Below are 22,935 nucleotides of genomic sequence, written 5' to 3'. Positions count from 1 at the left end.
CACTTACATCATTAATTTAGACATTTTTTTGATTTTTGCAGGGGGTACAGTTGACTTGATTTATTTTGACGATAAAAATTGGCTGAACATTTTTTGCAATCCCTTATTGGATTAAAATTTCAAATTTAACACTCAATTTAGGGGTAAAATTAGTTACACATAATTCGCAATTATATTTAATTGTAATTTTGAATCGTAATTTAATCTAAATTATAGAAATTACCAAAATGTAAGAAACAATCTTTGAGGTATTGTTGGCATTGACAGAAATCGGGAAAGGGTGGTACTAGAACTTCATACATGATTTTGATCAAATCGATATATTTATATAGAGCCTTGGAATAGTCACCCGTATCGTAGAGACGTTTGGCGGTACGTGTCATCATTTCAGTATCCTGTAAAGAGATGTTAAATATGTATATTAAAATTACAAAATATATATAAATATAAAAGTGTAAAAACAAAAACAATATTCAGAACTTGTTCTTAAAAAATAGTTTTAGAATATCAGATTCTTTAATAGCAGCTTCAGAACCAATGATATGACAATTACTTCTGGAACCCGATCTGTAGAACGCTATTGTGATTTTAATGAACTTCTATAGATTTTTTTAAGTAACTAATTCTTTGGCGCTAGTTTTACATGGGTACTAGACTAGTTCTATAAATCTGAAACCACCTTTAGGAAGCTTGATTTTTCAAAAATTCAAAATATTAAAATTATTGAAAAACTAATTCCAATTTGTTTCGTATAATTCAATAAGCATATTCTCGATCTGCTAATGCCAATTCTATAAATTAACCAAATAAACAATTAGGGTATTCACACGGTCTACTATTTGGTCATATTGTCATAATGTCCTAATATATTATGATAGTTTAATCAAATTTTTGTTGTGTTTCAAACAAAAAAGTTCTAAACTAATAAGACTATTTGAACTATGTTTATTGTATTGTCATAAAATAATACTTTTTTTGTTTAAAACACAACAACAAATGACCAATAGCAGACCATGTGAATACCCCAAATGAATATTTCTCATTTGCTTCTTGAAACTATTTCCAAGCGTGACTAAAATATCTGATGAAAGAATTCGTTTTAGAACTGTTGATCATTGATTAATGAACTTGTTCGTTCCAAAAGCGTTCCAAATAACGTTTTCTAACTCCGCAATACTTCTAAAAAATCAAAACCACTGTTTATACAGAAGTTGCATTTTCAAATCACCAAATGAACGCAAGGAGAATTAGTAAAATATCGAGTGTTTCTACGAGTACATTCTACTTTTTACTAACCTGCATAACTTTCAAGCCCTTCAAAATATTTGTACACTCCAAACATTTGGGGCACTTGATCATAAAGTCATTGCAAGATGGTGGGACCTCAACAACAGCCGTGCAATTATTGGGAGCATCGCAGCGGAAACGTATTACATCAGTGGGTAATTTATCAAAAGTTGGCCAATTCTCCAAACAAGCATCACAGCAACATTCAAATTTATATAAATCCAATAACTTTGATTGACGTTCACTCCGGTCCTCTTGCGTATAAATGGGACCATAATTTTCAGATATTTGTAGACCCGCCTCAATGGGCCTAACGGTATTTATGTGAATAGTTGTGCCGCGGAAATATCTGTAAAAATCACAAAATATGTAGTTCTATCATATAAGAAAGTTCTTAAAAGTTATTAACTTCTTACCTTACAACACCTGGATCACAGGAGTGATTGAATAATGCCAAATTGGGATATAAAGCACCACCAATAAACTGAGTCTTTTCACTGCCATCCCTTTGGGACTTGTGCAGTTCAGCCACTTCATGAGTATTGAATTGCAAAAATTCTAAACTCCTTAAAGCCAAAGCCTCAATCTTTAATATATCTTCCGTTTTGGCATTGTCACCGAAGTAATTCGATTTCAACAAACATTTGGTTAAGAAGCGGGCCATTAAAGTGTGTTGAAAGAAATTCGAAGCCGTTCTGGTGTCTTCGTGCCTTACCAAGTGAGCAACTCTTCTATAGTCATCTTTCGGTAGTCTGTAACATCAATTTGAAATCAGTGAAAACTTGTGGCAAAGTAAAAAATGTAAAATGTTATTTCCTCACTTTTGTATTTGTTCTATATAAAGCTTGGCATCTACTTTATCGGCTATTTGTAAAAACTCTTCCACCGGCTTATTAGCGAATATACGTAGAGCCATATGACAATTAACCGAAGCTCCCGAACGCCAGATTGTAGGCAATATACCGCATTCGTATTTGTGATAGGAGGCCATTGCTCGTTGTTGACATTTTTCTGAGCAGTATATAACATCAGCACACTTTGGACAGGCCACTGGAATCGCAGTTCTAGAAAAATTATGATTAATATTAGATTATTATCAAACTATTCTAGGCTTTCTCATTCCTCACCTTATAAAGCAATGATCGCAATGTGATTTGGAAAACTTCTCCAAAAGAACCGACACAAATGGCTTCTCTATAAGAATTTCTTCACCTACTTTGATATCGGTAGCGGCACGAGCGAAACGACCCTCTTGACGGCTCTCATCAAAACGTATAGAAGAACTTAATAACTCCTTTTCATCGGGTATAGCCAAACTGGGCACAATTTCAGCGGGAATTCCTTTCTTCTTTTGCAACTCAATTTGCTTATTTGTACGAGGATCTCTTTCCAGCATCTTAATCATGGTCATGGCGTCCATAATCATTTTAGAACGTTTATCTGATTGTAAAGTAGGAGCATCGTCCATAGAGGTAATAAATTTTCTGTAAATAAGAGTACCACCATATTATTATTGTTTTTAACATTATCTAGAATTGAGTATGAAAACATGTACATACTTGAAACAGTGTATGGTATTGGGATAATCCTTTTTAGCCATATAACATCTAGCCTGACGATCGTACAGTTTGTACAACAAATCCTTGGGATAGCCATAATCCACAGAACGTTTAATATCAATTAGAGTCTCATCATACTTTTCCATATGATACAGAGAAGCAGAGCGATTTGCCAATATAATAGCTTTTTCGAAAACTGTAGCAAAATGAGAAATTTAAATGGTTTCGTATTATTCTCTTTTCGATTATTTTCTCTTTTTTTTACTCTTAAATGTTTATTATTACCTTTATCCTCTGGCAAAGCTACATAACTTTTGGTATATAAAACCATAGCCTCCAACCATTGTTTTGATTTGAACGCTAAATTGCCCCTTTCCTTAAATTCAGCTGCTGTGGTGGAATTTTTACCCTCAAATTCCCGGCGTATTGGCAGTTTCTCATCTTGTTCTTGGACACCTTTGAAATTCTCTAAAAATTTTACACGTTCTAGATCATTTTTGCACAATTTGATTTTTTCAACTTCCACATCGAAATTGTTAATAGAATTTTTTAAATTCAAATAGTAATCGGCAAAGAAACCAGTTGTCTCGGTAAACGACATATCTTTGTTTTAATTTTAATTTATTGTAAATAAATATTAAAATATAATTAAACTTATAGCAAGCAGTACAAGTTAAAGTACAATTGACATTAACTGCAGGAAAACTAAACGAAAACTGCACTGATTTCCAAAAAGAAAGAATAAATTCTATTTCTATCAACGTGGGGAGGTAGATTGTATGTACCAAATAGATACACATTCTTCTTTACTCATTTGGCAGATATTTTTAGATCCCCGAATATATGAATTTTACTAGTGATTATAGTTTTTAAGAGAATTCAAAATACTATTTGAGAGGCATACAAATGGTGATGCCAGAAGGGCGCATGCAATCAAACATTTTGTAAAAACATTTGAAGACGTATTGCAACCAAACATTTTATTTGTAATTGTAATCGTGTAAATGAAAGTCCAAAAATAATCAAATTTTCGAATTATGTATTTCGATTGAAAAACCGATCAAACTATTTTCTTAATATGTTTATGTATTCTGATAGAGATCTCTGTAGAGATTGATTTAAAATAGAAAATGTCTAAAACAAGAGATTGCCATAGACCCTTCAGAATTTAAAAACCTGATCGAACCAAACGTGGTTGACAAGTTATAAGTTTTTATATTTTGACTTTCATCAGTTATTATAAAAATAATCAATTATTATAATTTTTTTTGCAAGATTTCATTGATAATATTTCCAATCTCTAAATGGCGATTTTTTTTCATTACATTTTTTAATTCATAAAATACTTATTAAAAAAAAATTATATACAAAAAAATGTCAAGTTGCCTCCTGTGAGGATTGAACTCACGACCCCTGGTTTACAAGACCAGTGCTCTGCCACTGAGCTAAAGAGGCTTACATTTTTCGCTCGTCTTTTTAACAGGTTTTCTATATTTCTTTCTTGCTCTCACTACTAAGTATGACTCAATTCTCCGCGTTTAAACGAGAGTACTTTCATCACATTCCCCATTTTATATACATACTAGTATGTATGACTAATTGTTTTTGGTTTGTTTACTTATTTACCTATTCTCTTATTTGTTGATTTCGTAGTAAATATGCAAACAAAAGGGGTGATAAAAGAACTATGTGTTTTAGATAATTTTAGAACTATTTTTTAAACAAAAAACAAATACGAACGGGATAAGTAAGAAAATAGAACATTAATTTTTCCAAATTGTATAATTAAAAATTAAATTTCCTTATTATAAAAATAAATTGTTTGTGTTGCCTCCTGTGAGGATTGAACTCACGACCCCTGGTTTACAAGACCAGTGCTCTGCCACTGAGCTAAAGAGGCCTGTCATTTCGACGAGATTTCGTAATTTTTCAATCTAATGTAAATTTAATAATTTAAAACTTAAGTTTCTTTAAAACTTAAATCATTTGAGACTTTATTCTAGATTTTGTATAATGAATATTCTATTACGAACTTATAATGAGCTATAGTTATAAAATAGTTTAACTCCATAAGAAATACATACATACTACAGTGCACTCGCGATAATATAAACTAATTAAAACCAGGCCAGTTCACTTTTCCAAGTTTGTTCATATTTGCGAATGACATCTAATTCCCATCAACAGCTAGGGAAGTCCAAAAATTATATAAAATACGTTTAAAAAAAATATGAATAGCTTAGTTCATATTTAAGAGTACCCTATGGAAGTTAAAAGTGTTCATAGTTTGGGGTGTTTATATGTATATTGGGGTGTTCATATTATAGCGAGTGCACTGTATGTATATCGACACCTCGTAACCAACGATTTTAATTTAAAATTCATAAAGTATTCAAAATAAACAAGTAAATTTGACAAAATTTTAATCAAAACTTTGCCTATAATATAGTGAGTGAACTTTTTTTATGGGATTCATTATCGAAGTTTTACTGTAATATGTATATTTTTTAAAGTATTGTTTCGGAAATGCTTCTCAAACATAAACAAATGTTTAAAAGAATTGCCTCCTGTGAGGATTGAACTCACGACCCCTGGTTTACAAGACCAGTGCTCTGCCACTGAGCTAAAGAGGCTGGCGGTTTTGGCGAGATTTTATTATGTGTTAAGTTATAGTCTTTCAAATTTCGACGAGTTTTAGTTATATTATTAAAAATAAGAACTAAAAACATATGTACTTAAAGCATGTTATTGATTTGCGGTTTAAACATCAATTAATAATCGGATTAGTAAATCGAACCTTGCTGTTTTTGGATTATAGTTTAAACCATAGAATAAAATGTACCTAGAAGTGTTACTGAGAGACAAAAAAACCTAAGTCTTGCAACAACAATATAATGTTGTGCCAGCCATAACATTTGGGAGAAAGTAAACATTTTGAATATATTTTACTCTAAGTTGCGCACCTAGTTCTACCTCTAGTTGTAGTTAAACACTCTGTATTGCCTTCATCACAGTGTGTCAAGAATATACATTTCTAAAATTATGAAAAAAAATTAAACAATAGTTTAGATTTTAAATTGTATTGATTTTTATGTTTAGTTTAGCTGTCAGTTATAAAAATACTTGTAAAAAGTTCTGCCTCCTGTGAGGATTGAACTCACGACCCCTGGTTTACAAGACCAGTGCTCTGCCACTGAGCTAAAGAGGCATAGAACTTCGGCGAGTTTTATTAACATTTAAAACTAACTAAACTTCAACCAGCAAACACTTACCCAAGCCATCACTTAGGCGCACTATTTCATGTATTTTTTGGATAAAATCAAAACGTCAAACAATTTAAAGTTTTAATATCCTTACGCCTAACTTTAATTTAACTTTATATTTTTGTACTAAAGCCGTGTAAAAATTTCAGGTTTGACATTTTTAATTTATATAAAAGTAATTTATATACGGAAAAGTAATCGTGTAGAAAGAAAATTATATGAATGCAAAAAAAGACTTGAAATTAAATTTCTTCAACTTAAAAAACACAAAAAAATGTTAAATTCTGTGACCAAAAAATGGCGGAAACTGTATAGTACTTTTCTTTTCAGCTGCTTACCCCACCACCTTGAATTGTAGTTAGTTTACACCTCCCCCCACTTCTTTTGACACTCCGTTGAAGTGTGTACTGGGTTTAAGCTGCCAGAGATATAAAAAATACAAATTTTAAAGTTCTGCCTCCTGTGAGGATTGAACTCACGACCCCTGGTTTACAAGACCAGTGCTCTGCCACTGAGCTAAAGAGGCTTGCGATTTCGTTAATGTTTTGCAGAAATATTGGCGAGAATAATATCATTTAATTACGATATCATCATATTTCTATACGATGCTATCAGATGGAGAAATTTCGAGGGTTGTTAAATTATTAAGTTCTCAGTTCCAATATTCTGGAAATGTGTTGTGTATCTAGTAAGAAGTTATCGAATCGATAAAAAAGTATAATGTATGTAAGCCTTAACCTCACCATATTTTAAACAAGACGATTGAAAAAATTTTAAAGTTTTATGTTAATGGTTGATTTCCGGGAATATGTGTATTTTTTAATTCCATTTATACATTTGAATATTTTGCCAATTAATTTAAATTTAATGTAAAAAAAATAAGTTGTTTTAAGTTTAAACACAACAGTCTAGTACTTACCCATGTACAGTGCGCATCTCTTTTATCGAAAATCTAGTTTTCTTTTCCGAAAATATAGTTACTCCAAACCAATGTTTAAAAAACTTATTTAAGACCAAATTACACATCGTCACCTATGTGTAAATTATAGAAAAAATACTTTTCTGTTTGAGGGTCTTAATAATCATGGTCTATTAACCCTCCGTTAGTCGCAATTATTTTCAATCGAGACTAGTCGCAATGTATCAAATTGATATTGTTACGTTTTAACCTTTTCAAAACGCTGGTTTATTTCCTTTAAATAAACCGAATACTTTTGATTGCAAATAAAAGCCGCTTAGTAGTTTAAAAATTGTAACAACTCTTTATTTATTTAAAATGTACAACAACAGAATTAAATAGCCACTCAATGTTTTTTATACACGTTTATAAATTCTCAGAAATACAGACACAATTTATAATGTACACGAATTTACTTGAAAAACACAACACACTTTAAGGCACTCAGTTGATGTTTATTCGAAAAGCGTCTCTGATAAACTCACTCACGACTGCAACCTCTGCCACTATTTATAACACTGCATTACCATCTAGAATGCTCTATTTCTACAATGTTCTTTAACTGAATATTCAAATTCGACAGCGTTGCCAACTTACGATCAATGGTCAACTGAAAGCTTTTATTTAATAATACCCACAGATATGTTACAGTTTGCTATTACAGCACTGTTATTTGAAAGTATTATGCTACTTTTAAATCAGCCCTTAAAATCGTTATATTTGAATTCAAGTACAATTTCGTAACAATATCAATAAAAGAAAGGCGCGTTTGAAAATAATCTCTTCACTTTTTATTTCGAAAACATAAAAACAATATTACATTCAAAGTATTTAAATGAATAATTCAAATAAAATTGCAGAATAAATATATTTTTATCAAAAAATAGCTTAGGATATTTAAAAAAAAATTACAATAAAAAAAATGTTGCCTGTATCAACTAGATCAGTTGCGAGTAAGGGAGGGTTAAATTAATTACCAATAGGTAATTCCCAAATATCTCTACAGATTCCAAAGTTATTACAAAGAATATTGTACAAATTTATACGGCTGTTATATGAAAAACAAAATGTTTGAGTCCGTTTGTAATTTCTACATTTCCGTTCTGTATGTTGAAATCAACTGTCCCTAGCCCACAAATACATGATTCATACATCAATATATCCGCTATAAATCCCGCTGAGATGTAAGGAAAATATTGGGATAACCTCGATTTTTTATCTATATCTGGATTACTAAGTTATAGACAATGATAGATATTTCAAAGACCTTTGTAACAACGTATATAACGCCATAGCAAGCCAGACGTACAAACCCAATTTTTTTTTTTCACAAAAATAGTTTTGTTATATTTTTGTCTTATTATACCCTTCACCTTCGTGAGAAGGGTATATATAAGTTTGTCATTCCGTTTGTAATTTCTACATTTTTCATTTCCGACCCTATAAAGTATATATATTCTGGATCCTTATAGATAGCGGAGTCGATTAAGCCATGTCCGTCTGTCTGTCTGTCTGTCTGTCTGTTGAAATCAATTTTCTGAAGACCCCAGATATCTTCGGGATCCAGATCTTCAATAATTCTGTCAGACATGCTTTCGAGAAGTTTGCTATTTAAAATCAGCAAAATCGGTCCATAAATGGCTGAGATATGAGGAAAAAACCAGGACAACCTCGATTTTTGACCTATTTTTTACCTATATCTGGATTACTAAGACATTAACATAGACAATATGATATCTAATGATAGATATTTCGAAGACATTTGCAACAACGTATATAAGACCATAGTAAGTTGGACCTACAATGGGTCAAAATCGGAAAAAATATTTTTTAACCCGAATTTTTCTTTATCAAAAAAAAAATTGAAAAAACAAAAAAAAAAAATTTAATTTAAAAAAAAATTGAAAAAAAATTAAAATAACAATTACAAATTTTTTTTTTCCAAAAAATGAAAAAAACAACTTTGGAACAAAAATAAATTTTGTTTACCTAAAAATATTTAAAATTTTTATTTTGAAGTATAATTTGGTGAAGGGTATATAAGATTCGGCACAGCCGAATATAGCACTCTTACTTGTTTTTTTATACCTTTACCATGAGTGACAAGGGTATATATAAGTGTGTCATTCCGTTTGTAATTTCTAGATAAATTTTTCATTTGCGACCCACAAAGTATATATACTCTATATCGTTATAGATAGCGAAGTCGATATAGCTATGTCCGTCTGTATGTTGAAATCAACTTTCCTTAGCCCCTAAATAACTTACATGATTCATACATCAATATATCGGGAATTCTTCCGACTCGGTTGGTATTTAAAATCGACAAAATCGGCCCAAAAATGGCTAAGATATAAGGAAAAAACCGGGAAAACATAGATTTTTGGCCTATTTTCGATCTATATCTGAATTACTAATTCATTAATATAGACAGTATGGATATCTAATGATAGATATTTTAAAGTCCATTGCAACGATGTATATAAAGCTATAGTAAGTTGGAATTACAATGGGTCAACATCGGGAAAAATATTTTTTAACCCGAATTTTTCTTTATCAAAAATTTTATTTGTCATAAATTATTTTTCCAAAAACATTTTTTTTTAAAATTAAAAAAAAGTTAAAAAATGAAATTGGAAAAAAAATTTTTAAAAAACAATTTTGAAAAAAAAAATTTAACAAAACTTTTTTATAAAAAAACATCGAAAAAAAAAAATTTAATTTTGTTTACCTAAAAATATTTAAAAAAAAATAATTTTAAGTATAATTTGGTGAAGGGTATCTAAGATTCGGCACAGCCGAATATAGCTCTCTTACTTGTTTTAGTTAAAAAATAAATTTGGAAGATAAATGTTTGTCATACAAAATTAAATTTGTGTAATACTTGTTTATCTAAAAATATTTATTTTAAAGCATAATTTGGTGAAGGGTATAAAGGATTCAACACAGCCGAATATAGTTCTCTTTCTTGTTTTATTTGAATTTTCTCTGAAAAGCGGAATCGGCATTAAAATCCGCAAGCTAGTGTTTCTACACTTCAATAAATATTTTGAACAATTAAAACTCATTTTTCAATATCATTGTTTAAATTTAATAGTTGTTTTTATTATTTATTTAACCCAACGAATACAGACATACCATTTTACAATTTTATTGCAAAACTCTTTTAATTACATTGTTCACATACAATATTATTCTTTACCATATTCACTTTCTTTTAATTAATTATATTAATTATTAAGTATGTATGTATGTATTGTATGCATGTATTTTATGTATTTCTTTCTCTCTCTTTATTTATATTAATAATGTTTCAGGTGTTTAACAACCTTTTGTTTTGGAAAAGATGTAAATTTAATAAAAACTGAACATACAATATACATATGTAAGTATAAATAAATTATCATATTTTAGGTAAGTAGTTTAATTATTATTATTATTATACTTTTTTTATATTTATTATTTAATATAATTTATATTTTCTAAAAATGAATAATATACTATGCATTTAAGTAAAATGTTAAAGATTTTTTATTAGAAAAAATGTTTCAGTTTTAGTTTTATGTTCTGTTAAAATTTAAACCATACATTATATTTTGGAGCTCATAGTTTTTCTTTAAATAAGTTTTTGTTTTTTTTTTTTTGTTTGCTATCTTTAACATTTATTGTGTTTTTTTTTTGTTTTTTATCAATATATAGTATATTTTTTAAGATAAATATATTTTTTTACAATATATTTGTTATGTTCTGTGTTGCATTACGACAAGTTTCATTATTTTTCTATAGGATTCTTGTAGATTTTGTATAAATGTTCATTTAGGAAAGTGATAATAGATTGTAAGAGAGATATTAAAGAAAAACACTGAATAAATCAAACAAAACTAAAATATATTTTAACACGTTGTTTACAAAATATGTCATATTTTTAGTTTGAAGATTATTATTAATGTAATAATGTAATTTTAATTTAAAGAATCATTAAACAACGATATTAACAAAAAATATTAAATTACACTGCTCCAAAATTGTTCCTTTTTTGTAAAAAAAAAATGCCTGATGATCGTTAACATAGAGGATATCAGTCTTTAATTTTGGAAACGCAATTACTAGTGAAACACGATTTCTTTCTACAAATTCCCATAGATCCCACAGGAATAAGAAATTTAACAAAAAAAAACGTTACATATTTAAACAAAATTTTCTAATCCAAGACTATTTTTACAAGACTCCTAAATGTTCAGAGGGAAATGAATGGGCTTGCGGCATCTTTTTTTAATTAAATAAATACCCTACACTAAGTAAAAGAGCAAAAACATTTTTCTTTTAAAATTTCAATAATACATATATATTTTTGAGTGATTTTCGGAAGTGGGCCTTATATGGGAGCTATGACTAATTATGGACCGATCACCATGAAATTAGGTCGTGTGATTTACGTCTATATTAGAGTTAACTGTGTTGAATTTTGTGTGTATACCAACATTTTTAAGCGATTTATGTACGTTAAAGTGATTTTCGGAAGCGGGTCTATATGGGAGCTATGACTAATTATGGACCGATCGTAACAAAAATTTGGTGACATGAATTTTGTATATATAAAACTTATTTGGAGCGGAATTTGTGGAGATACATATATAAATTAAATATTTATGAACGATAAAGTCCAATTTCGGAAGGACATTTGTATGGGGGCTAGGTGAAATAATGGACCGATTTCAGCCAGTTTCAATAGGCTTCGCCCTTGGGCCGAAAAAATAATATGTACCAAATTTGATCGAAATATCTTCAAAATTGCGACCTGTACTCTGCGCACAAGGTTTACATGGACAGCCAGCCAGACGGACGGACATCATTTAATCGGCTCAGAAAGTATATATATTCTGGATCATTATAGATATACATACATATATTGCGGAGCCTATATTGCCATGTCCGTCTGTATGTTGAAATCAACCCCCAAATAACTTATATACGTGATTCATACATCAATATATCAGGTACAGACCCGGTTCGGTTGCTATTAAAAATTGAGAAAATCGGCCCACAAATTGCTGAGATACAGAGAGCCTCAAAAGTGAGCAAACTCCAGAGAATTTTCATGAAAATCATTATAGTGCGACTTAAATATTTTTTTTTACAGAACGGAAACTTTTAAATTGTTATCGATGGATAGATTTTAGGATTTTTATTATCTTAAACAAATCAAATAATTTGTGGTGTTTACTCACTTTTGAAGCTCTCTGTATCTCAGCCATTTGTGGGCTGATTTTCTCAATTATTAATGCAGATATTTTTTTATCTGCATTACTAAGTCATTAATATAGAAAATATGGGATCTAATGATAGATATTTCAAAGACCTTTCCAACGACTTATATAACGCCATAATAACTCGGACCTACAATGGGTCAAAATCGGGAAACATTTTTTTTCGTCCGATTTTTTTTTCAAGCCCACTTAGATAAAATCTAATTCAAATAAAAAAAATTATTAAATTTTTTTCAATATGTAATAAATTTAATTTTTAAATAATTAATTTTTTTAAATTAACAAAAAAAAATTAAATAAAAAATAAATTACGAAAAAACAATTTTGGCCATAAAATTTGAAAACAATTTTTTTTTTACCTAAAAATATTTTAAAGTATAATTTGGTGAAGGGTATCTTATATACGGCATGAATCAAAAATTCATTTAAATAATCCATTTGTTTTTGATGTCAGGCTATTAGTTCAGCATTACTTTCATTGGAGCAGTCTAACACATATTTAAATCCATTGGAACATTTCAGTTTCGTTAATCTGGTAATAGTTTTAAAGTAATTTTTTATAAAATAATAAAAACATTTAATTCGTAGAGTATTTATTTAAATGCTTATTTATAAAAAATAACACTTGTTTACAACTAAATATGAAAATAATGTCTGCATTACAAAATTTGAAAATATCGCTTTCCAAATGTAGTAACAAAATCGCACCCATAGCTCATTTTGCCTGTAAACAAGTACTCTTTTATAGTCACTTTTCTAAGTTTTTACATTTAACTATAACGTAAACTGCAATGTTCCTTGAAAATATATGAAATTAATAAATACATATTTCTCTTTTTTCGTAAATTATACAACTAAAATTTTGTTCTTTTTTAAGGGGGAGGCACATTTTGGAAACTTATGTGTAGTTATTTATTTATATTCATCTTTTCTTATTTCTAAAGTTCAAGGATTTTAAATTACGATTAAGTCAGTGATTTATTTTTTTATGAATGAACAAACAAATACATATATGCATAAGTTCTTCATATGCTATTGTCTTTAATTTACAAAAAAATATAAACAATTACAAAGGAATTAAATATATAAAATTTTTTTTATTTATTAACATTAGCAGTGTATAAAGTTTCAAATGAAAATGACCTGAGATAAAAATCCTTCGAGGAGACTGATGTCAAGTTATTGCTGCACTGTGGTTTCCAATCTAGGAGTGCAGAAATAATTCACTAAGATTATCCCACTAAGTACTAAAAACTCAATACATATTTCAAATAACTTAATTATATAGCCACCATAAAAATGAGGCTTAAATATAATTTTCGGAAAAAATTAGCTAATCGAAATGTTAATAAATGAAAATAATTTTATTTAATTTCTTTGTAATTGTTTATATTTTTTGTTAAGTAACAGAGCAACAACAGATGAGTAACTTAATTGTATGTTCATAACTGTATGTATGATCAAATTAAAATCATTTACAATATTGAAATTAACTTAAAAACAAAATATTTAAAAATCTCCAAAATATACATTAGTGCATGTGAAAACAGAAGCTCTCCATATGAACGAAATTTAATGAGTGCTAAGTAAAATTTTAAATTTAAAAACAAAGCTAGGCCCCGATATTGTTTCAATTAGGTATAGTTCCTAGTTTCACGTACATATAAACGACTTATTTATTTCGTCGAACAAATTATTAAAAATAAATCATAAAAGTTTTATTAAATGTTGTTTATTTAGTTTTCAGTTTTTTTTTTTTATAATAAATGTATGTATTACATACATACAAACATGTATATATAGAGTGTGTATGTATGTATGTAGGTATATTATTTCATATTCGTTATATCAAATTTATGTATTATTGTAGGTATTAGAACGACGATTGCCACAAATTTATGTTACAATGTTTAACTAACATACAATTAACATGTTTTAAATTCTTCAGTCCATTTTTGTTTTTATTTTGTTGTATTTTTATTTTTATTTTATATTATTATTAGGATAATAGCTAAATCTGGGATCTTGTAGATCGTTTGTAAATAATTAATGAAAATAACTAAAAATAATTATAATATGATGAGAAATGAAAGAGAATTAATAAGGAAAACTTAAGATTTGTAACAGGAGAAACTAAAAAGGAGAAATCATCCGATGCAGGTACGTTTTTATGAAATATTTGTTGCTTATCTTTCTCTCGTGTAATTCTAAGCACACGTTGGAGTATTGTGAGCCACGGTAGTTCCTCCTGCAGCTGTGGTAGTTGTGGATGAATCCAAATTAAAGTCTTTGGAGCGACAGCACATTTCACAAATACGTTTTGTATTGGGATTGAGAAAAGTGCAAAAACTGCAACTCCATTCAGGGGGACTAGTAACAATAATTTGGGTTGATAGTGGGGGTGCGGTTGTGGAACCAACTGATGTCGATTTCCTTGTTGTATTCATCGTTGCCGTTGCCGATGAGGATGATTTTTTGCGATGTGTGGTCCCATTGCCCATATTGGTTGAAGAGTCATTGTTGTTATTGTTCATTGTCTTGGGTGGCGTTTTATTGTCATTTGGTTTTGGTTGTGTTTTATTGGGGTGATGATTTGGATTAATGTTGTTGGTATTGGGTTTTGAGGTTTCATTGGTTTGTTTAAGAGCCGATTTAATTTTCTTTGTATTATTGTCCATTGAAGTTTTCGGTTTTTGCATGCTGTTAATAGAGGAAGACGCAGAAGCTGTGATTTCCATTTTTGTGTTGTTTCTCGATGAATATTTAGAATTCTCAAAAGTTCTGCTCTTTTGTTTGGGTTCTAATTGTTGCGGTTGATGCTGCGGCTGCTGCTGCTGCTGATGTTGAGAGGTGGTTTTAATATCATTTCCAGCATAATTAGATCTTCTCTTCTCAGCTGAACTACTCTGGCTGGGTGAGGTGTCATTGTTAATATTTATTGAGTCCAAATCTAAAGATTGAACTAAAAAGTCTTCCCTTTCACCCAGATCTTTGGTGTAGCCCGATCTTTCTAAATTTTTAAAAACATAATTCCAAGATTCAAATGATCCCACGCCGTCTTGATTCTTTGTAAACTGTGTAGGAGAACGCAGTTGGCTGCGTTCGTTCTCTTGACCTGGTAAGTTGGTGAAATCATCGTTAGCCGACTCATAACTCATATCAGTTGTGTCACCTCGGTCCCCGGAGTTGTAGGAAGATGTTCGTATATTTATCGGGTTCTGTAAGGGTTTGCGGTTTTCCCTTGGTGTTGGTTTAGCATACACGTACATATCGTCATTTATAGCAGGTTTCCCAGCAACATAGTGCTGCTGACAAGTCGATGTCACAGGAGGAGGGAGAGAACTCTCCATAATGTTGCCCATATTGTAACGTTTATCCATTAAATGATTGGATGGCTCATAACTTGGGCGATATTGATTTAGGGGATCAAATTGTTGCTGTGGAGTATTTGGTGGCAATATTGATGGATCTTCGAAGTTAATTAATTGTTCGGATAGATGAGAACGCTGTCTCTGAAGCGAGTCTTTGGTTAACGACGGATTTTGTACGCCATGAACATGGCTCAATTGATTGTAACTGGCTGCATTTGAATTCATCATACAATTCTGGGGTAATTTAGAGACTGAATACATGTGTTGATCCGCAATATGGGCATATGTTGGTTCTTGAGAACCGACATAATTGGAGGATTGAAGATTGTCATAAGCCGACAATTGGTTTGATATATTCAATGGCAAGGGAAAACGATTACCGGAAACATTATAAGGATGAGAATATGTCGAGTTGGAGTTTAAATTGCAATTAATCACACCACCACCACTGCCACTACCACCGCCTGTTGTTGATGCTCCAGTTACAGCATTGGCGGCAACAGCAGCATAGGAAATAGTGCTGCTGCCACCACCCATAGAATTACCATCAATACAATCGTATGGCGATTCATAGAAATTCTGTTGGGGCTGATTAAGATGTTGATAGTAATGATGCTGCTGCTGTTGTTGTTGCAGTTGTTGAGAGTGGTGATGTTGTGCTGCGCATCCTTGCTGTTGATGGTCAAATGAATGACGATGTGGCAAAATGCTGTGATGATGATTGGCTGGTTCACTATAATGTTCTAAACTTCTAGAGTGTGACATTTGAGACAGTGGAACTCCTGCACTGTCGTTTAAAATTTCCCCATGATGATGGCTGTGTTGGTAGTGATGCTGGGCAGGATAGGCCATGTTGCTGTAAACTAAATTCGGTGTAGTTTTTGCAGATTGTTGATGATGTTCAGGTACGCAGCACATGCCATTTGGCTGAGCCATTGGCCGATGTCTAGACGCTGGTGGTATCTGTTGGTAGAGATTGCACTGGCATTGAGCCGGACAAAATTGTGGGTTTGATGGTGTAAAATAATTTGATGATGGTTGTTGTACATCAATATAGCCGTAATTATCACCTGCTAAAGCCTTCTGCCTAGATCGTAAACGTTTCTCTTCAATCGAATATGCTAGAGCTTTTACAGCTTGCGAAGTGCCGCCTATAAAGAAATTAAGTTAATATATAAAAAGCATTGTAATATTCGCCTGTTCCAAATCGTATACACCCCACAACAGGGTATATATAAAACAGAAACAAAATTTAAAAATTTTTTGAAATTTTGTTATTGCTATCCACATAAATATCACTTTGGTGTCGTGATTTACAAAATTTGGGCCTAAATATTTTTAGGCAAACAGAATTAAAATTTTTTTTTAAATTTTTTAAAAAAAAAATTAATTTATTAATGAAAAAAAGTTATGACAAACATATTTTTTTTTGGTGGAAAAAAAATTCGGATTAAAAAATATTTTTCCCGATTTTGACCCATTGTAGGTCCAACGTAAGGACTTTGAAATATCTATCATTAGATATTCATATTGTCTATATTAATGACTAATTTCATAAACAAAACTAAGGCGTAATTTCATAAGCATTTTGCTATAAAACAAACAATTTTGTTTAACATAAATACTTCTAAAATTTCGAATATTTTTTGTCTTTTTTGTCACTGAAAACGCATTTCAAGGACCTTTAATATGATACCAATATTTCATTTAATTCCTTTGCGATAAATATGAATGTGAGAAAAACCTTAAAAAAGGAATAGGACCTAAAGAAAAAAGTAAACGGTATCTTAGAATTAATTAAACTTTTATTTTAGTTGGAGACATTCACTACTTTTTTGTGATCATACGTACATACATACATACATATGTATATTTACGTATGTATGTATATGGAAAATTTATATGCAAATCATATTTTTGTAAAAGGAGTTTGTTTTAGCTACATACCCGTATATTTTTCACGATAACGATAAATGTCCAACCAGGAACAATTAATACCAATGGCATCAAGTCCAGTATAGATGTGCTTAATTATTTGCAATTCAACATAAGCGGTCATAGCATCACGAGAAACATTTGTAACTTGATCCGGACATATAGGCCCATCCAAGATTAACGTGTCATCCGATAAACGGCGATAGCCCATGGCTTCAAATAATTTTTCAGCGTCTAATAAATTTGATTTGATTTCGTGTTGGTAGAAACCCGAATACATCTGAAACAAACAAAAAATATAAATTCGAATTACACAAATTAATTGCATTCATATATACATATTATTGGACAATTCACAAGGTATCTTATAAGTCATATTGTCATAATGTCCTAATATATCACGACTCTGCAACTCGGCTTAACCGACTCTTAGGCATTCGGCGCAGGTCTCTGCTGGTTGGTTACGATAACACAATAAACATAGCGTACAGAGTAGTATTATTTTAGGATATTTTTTGCTTGAAAAACAATAAAAACCATTGTGAAATATTAGGTCATTATGACAATATGACATGATAAGAGACCTTGTGAATTGACCATATGTATTTAGTTTCATATAATATTAACCTTTAAAATTCGAAATTCTTTTCGCCATGGTTTTGTAAATAAATTATTGGCATATTGACTAATCGACTCGAAGGCCGTTATCGCTGTTGCGGCACTAAACTCCTCTAAATCTCTTATTGAATTTTTCAAAACTTTAGCTGTATCGGGTAAAAAGAATTTACGATCATGTTGAACTATACATAAAAATTCCTTCAAACAATCTGTAACGATAATAAATTTATAATTAATTACGCATACATACATACATACATATTTCATATTTTTGCTTTGTATTTTTTAATTTACCTTCTAATTTTTTACGTTTCTCCAACTTCACTATACTTTCTTCAGTTTCCAAATATTCCCAGTGTCTCTTCACAATTTCATCCCATAGTTCAGGTAAAATATCTCGTGGCACGAAGTCCGACATTTTTTATTTGCAAATTTAACGCAGTGCTTGATCAATCTACAATTAAAAGTAAAGTTGTTTAATAAGTAAAACATGTTCAAAACAACCACACATTCATAAATGTTTATGAATGTGTTTGGCGTTAAAAAGGGGGAAATCACCATATTATAATAAACTGCCACAATACAGAATTTATTATTAAATGCAACCTTTTTTACTGTAGAGGGTAAACATATTAACTGAGTGATAGCATAAGGTATTTAAACATTTTTAAACCAAAAACACATTTCGCTTGTCAATAAAATTTATCGAATAAACTTTTTTAATAGTTAATAATTCATGGATTCAACTCAAATGTAAAAAATCTTATCAATTTCATAAAAATTTTTAAATTTCTTGAAACTATTAATTTGTCCTATAGTCATAACAATTGTATCTATCATTGCAACAAATAAAAATGTATATTTAATAAATAGGACAGCCGGTATTTATACCAAATAGGTATACTACGTACATACATATCGTCACCTAAATGCAAATTAACGTAACATCACTTTTCATAAGTTTATAGGAGAAGCAAAACACGATATAAAATGAAAACTACTTGAGATATTGGAACAACATTTTCAAATCTGAATTACATTGAAACTAGAATTATAATTTATACAAAAAAAATTTTTCAAAGTACATTTTCAAAGTACAAACAAAGAAACGTATCATGAAAAAATAAAAACTTAAATAAAAATATTTTTTTTTATTTTTAATAAAAACAGTTTATATATCGCACTCGTTCAGCAATACTGTATTAACACAAAATTTTAAAATGTTCAGTAGAGGGCAAAAACTGTTTGTGATTACATTTTAAGAGAATTTGAAAATCTGAATACATCATATTAAGCAAATTCCATTTGAAAATATATTTACATTGTTTTTCTTAAAATTTTATGCAATTATTGCAAAATAAATCTATTTTTTTAGTTAATACCATTTTTCTGAAACTTCTCGATATTTTTTTGTATTATTTTATCAACAAAACAGTAACAACTTAAAGTACAACCAAATTTAAATAAAACAATTTGATTATTTATAACTTGAATAAAGGCTCCTCAATTCAAAATAATACATTTTTTTATGAAAATATACGATGTATGTATTTCTATTTAAATTTTTGTATTAACTCAAAATAATACCATTGTGGTTTTCGAGATGTAAGAGTAATCGGAATATGTTGACATTTTTTACAGTAGATAGATATTGATGTTGTTAGTTGATTTCTTGCAAAAAGTGAATTTTTAAAAATTTTTAGTTAATACAGTATTGTTGAACGAGTGCGATATAATTTTTAAATTTTTATGTTTTTTATCTTAATTACCAACAACTACTTTTTTAAACTAAAAATGGTTCTTCATTAAATTTTCATAAAGACTGAAAAAAATATTCAATTGCAACAAATTTATTAATAAAAAATTAGGATACTACCTAAAATAAGGTAAACACGATTTATTAATTAATTACTTAAAGTGTATACGTTATTTTGTTTAAGAAAATCATGTACTTGATGATACTTTATTTTCAATTTTGGTTATACATAACTTGGTTATTTTTGATAGGTAAAGTTTAAAATTTTGTACACATACATACATATGTATGTAATATGATGTAATGAACAATAAACTTAATTTCGAGTTTTTTGATGATACGTTGTTTTGTATTTTAGGTGACGATATATACATATATGTACATATATACAATATACAAATTTCTAAAGTTTTGGCAAATGAAAGAGAAATGGCAATACAAATTAATGTGTGTATTATTCAAATTAATATCTATATGTATGATTGTACATAATTCATTATGAACAACTACTATATGATGATCTATATATAAAAATGAGCAGCACCATAGAGGATAATGCGTTGTTGTAACGTCATCATAGCAAATTGGCAAAGATTCAATTGGAGAAAACGAGGGCCTTTTGTATGCAGCTTAAAACAACTAAACCATAACCAAAATAGCAACAATGACAGAAGCAACAAACTACCAGAACGGATAGAAAGAAATTTACAATAAAAGTGTGACCACAATAAACAAAAATATTTGCTTAAAAAAAATTAAATTGTATAATACCATACTATTTTGCATCCTCTAAATGCTCCGATATTAATTTTTTTTGAAACTAGGTTAACGTCTACCCATTCCTATTTGTGGCAAAAAATTACAATTTCAAATATTTTAAAATTTTATTACACAAATAAAAAAAGCAAGTAAAAGTGCTTTAATCTGCTGTGGCGAATCTTATATACTCTTCACAAATTATACTTTAAAATAAAAATTTTAACCAAATTAAACAATTTTTTTTTTTTAAATTATTGAAAAAAATTGTACGGCAAAAAAAATTTTTTTTTTACGAAAAATAATTCGGGTTAAAAAATATTTTTCTCGATCATTGGATCAAAAATCTAGGTCTATAGCGGAAATATTGATGTATTTTAGTTATTTACTTTGTAATGTCATAAATGAAAAATGTAGAAATTACAAATGGAATGACATACTTATACATGCCACTCATGATGAAGGGTATATTAAGTATATATTGCTTTTTAGTATTTTATTAACGATTGAGATTGAGATCAAAATGGCTATATCGACTCCCCCATCTATAACGATCCAGTATATATATATATATATATATATATATATATATATATATATATATATATATATATATATATATATTGGAAAAAATTTAAATGGCGGTAACATTGAAAATTTCCTCGCAAGCGTTAAGAATACATCATATTATATGAAGTACCATTCACTACATTATAATTTAAACATTTGTTCCCAACTCAACATTTTTTACATACATTTCGAACAAATTGGCAAAATTTTGTTTTTGATAAATGGTACTGAGATCATGATTTTCAAAAGCTAAAGAGACCTGGTATTCCTAAGATGCATGACTAAAATATTGTTTGCAACTGCAAAGAAAACATCAGTTATAAATACTGGCAATGAAGTGAAAGCTGGCAAGTGCAACTTCGAAGTAGTAGTAGTACCTCGGATTCGCCGTAAACAAGGAAACATCAGCCTTGAATTAAAATGAACAGAACAAATGTTGGGCTGAGCAAGGTGTTTAAAACAATAACCATCTTTCGGAAGAAAGAATTCCCAAAACTATAGTTAACTGTGGCAACACTGCAAAGAAAAAGTAGTGGATGGATGTATTATGATGAAATGGTAGGAATGTCAGGTTGTTCTACATGTTATTTTTATAAAGAGGTATAAATGAATAAACGAAATGAAACCATAAAACTGCACCATAATCCTAAAATTGTAACGATTTGTGGCAACAACATAATTGTCTGTACATTACATGTAATAATAATTAAAATTCATACCTTTAAATGAGATAGATTTATTAGAGATATTGATTTCGCTAAATACACGATTATTTTTTATATTTTTTTTTTTTTTTTTGAACAATATTGTTATTTTTAACGAAAAATCAGCATATTATTTTTTTATATTTACTTGTTATTGCACTTATTTCATTTGTTTATAAAAATAATAAACACACAAGTATGAGTAATAATTATACGACCGGGTATATCTGCCATAAAAGGTATTTTTGAAGTAGTAGGTTGTGCTGATGGTGGGGTATGTGCTGGCTACGCTGAAGTGGTTGTATGTTTTTGTTTTATTGGGTGGTGGTTGTGTTTGGCTATGTGACCGTAGGAATTTTTTATCAATCTATTTTTTAGGTTTTATTTTAAGCTCTTTTTATATTTGTAAAACAAAAAACCATAGTTTTCTTTTGTCTTAAAATAAATTTGCTATATGTTTCAAAAAAATATTCACTTGTACATTTTATATGTAAAAAATAAATATTGCATAAATTCCTTTTGTCTCTTTTCACACTTTTTTTCTCACTTCCGTTTTTTTTTTTTTTTTGTAATTTTTCTTATCATATACAACAAATATTTGCAAAGGAATTTCGTTGTTTTCTTTTAATATATGTTAAATTCAATATTTTATTTCTTCTATATTATTATTTTTTATTATTTAGAGTGTCGTGATGGAACTTTATATTTCAAATTTTGCAATTTTACGATTTATTTTTATTTGCGTATAATCTTGTGTATATTTTCTACAATGAATGAATGGTTTGTGAAAAGAAAAATTTCACAAATTTTAGTCACGAACGACAGCATAAATCGAAATACACAATTGATATGACAGCAAAAAATGTCAATACAGCACTGATTTTTAAAGCA

The 22,935-nt window shown here is 29.3% G+C and overlaps 2 protein-coding genes and 5 non-coding genes across 8 annotated transcripts; all 7 read right to left on the bottom strand.

Annotated features, from left to right (window-relative positions):
- Window positions 1-61: 61 nt before the first annotated feature.
- On the bottom strand, window positions 62-3,466 carry Smyd4-3 (SET and MYND domain containing, class 4, member 3). Its single transcript, XM_065512526.1, has 7 exons — window positions 3,132-3,466; window positions 2,847-3,042; window positions 2,415-2,771; window positions 2,109-2,351; window positions 1,704-2,039; window positions 1,297-1,636; window positions 62-395 (listed from the first exon to the last, which is right to left on the bottom strand). The coding sequence occupies exons 1-7, from the start codon at window positions 3,445-3,447 to the stop codon at window positions 201-203; spliced, it is 1,983 nt and encodes a 660-aa protein (XP_065368598.1). The 5' UTR covers window positions 3,448-3,466; the 3' UTR covers window positions 62-200.
- A 763-nt stretch (window positions 3,467-4,229) lies between these two features.
- TRNAT-UGU (transfer RNA threonine (anticodon UGU)) lies at window positions 4,230-4,301 on the bottom strand. Its single transcript has one exon. It is a non-coding gene; the product is annotated as a tRNA-Thr (tRNA).
- Window positions 4,302-4,674: 373 nt separating this feature from the next.
- TRNAT-UGU (transfer RNA threonine (anticodon UGU)) lies at window positions 4,675-4,746 on the bottom strand. The gene has a single exon. It is a non-coding gene; the product is annotated as a tRNA-Thr (tRNA).
- Window positions 4,747-5,407: 661 nt separating this feature from the next.
- Window positions 5,408-5,479, bottom strand: TRNAT-UGU (transfer RNA threonine (anticodon UGU)). Its single transcript has one exon. It is a non-coding gene; the product is annotated as a tRNA-Thr (tRNA).
- A 503-nt stretch (window positions 5,480-5,982) lies between these two features.
- TRNAT-UGU (transfer RNA threonine (anticodon UGU)) lies at window positions 5,983-6,054 on the bottom strand. Its single transcript has one exon. It is a non-coding gene; the product is annotated as a tRNA-Thr (tRNA).
- A 509-nt stretch (window positions 6,055-6,563) lies between these two features.
- TRNAT-UGU (transfer RNA threonine (anticodon UGU)) lies at window positions 6,564-6,635 on the bottom strand. The gene has a single exon. It is a non-coding gene; the product is annotated as a tRNA-Thr (tRNA).
- A 5,926-nt stretch (window positions 6,636-12,561) lies between these two features.
- Window positions 12,562-22,842, bottom strand: tamo (PUB and ZnF_RBZ domain-containing protein tamozhennic). 2 transcript variants are annotated; one of them, XM_065510666.1, is made up of 5 exons: window positions 22,060-22,842; window positions 18,553-18,712; window positions 18,268-18,467; window positions 17,653-17,920; window positions 12,562-16,856 (listed from the first exon to the last, which is right to left on the bottom strand). In XM_065510666.1, the coding sequence occupies exons 2-5, from the start codon at window positions 18,674-18,676 to the stop codon at window positions 14,542-14,544; spliced, it is 2,907 nt and encodes a 968-aa protein (XP_065366738.1). In that variant the 5' UTR covers window positions 18,677-18,712; window positions 22,060-22,842; the 3' UTR covers window positions 12,562-14,541. The 2 variants fall into 2 exon arrangements, with proteins under 2 accessions (XP_065366738.1, XP_065366739.1); XM_065510667.1 differs by having other exon boundaries at window positions 22,193-22,842.
- Between the last annotated feature and the right edge of the window lie 93 nt (window positions 22,843-22,935).

This window comes from Calliphora vicina, chromosome 5, assembly GCF_958450345.1.
Source record: "Calliphora vicina chromosome 5, idCalVici1.1, whole genome shotgun sequence".
NCBI classification, from domain to species: domain Eukaryota; kingdom Metazoa; phylum Arthropoda; class Insecta; order Diptera; family Calliphoridae; genus Calliphora; species Calliphora vicina.
Note: the sequence above shows the minus strand (reverse complement) of the source record. Positions and strands in the feature narration are given on the sequence as shown.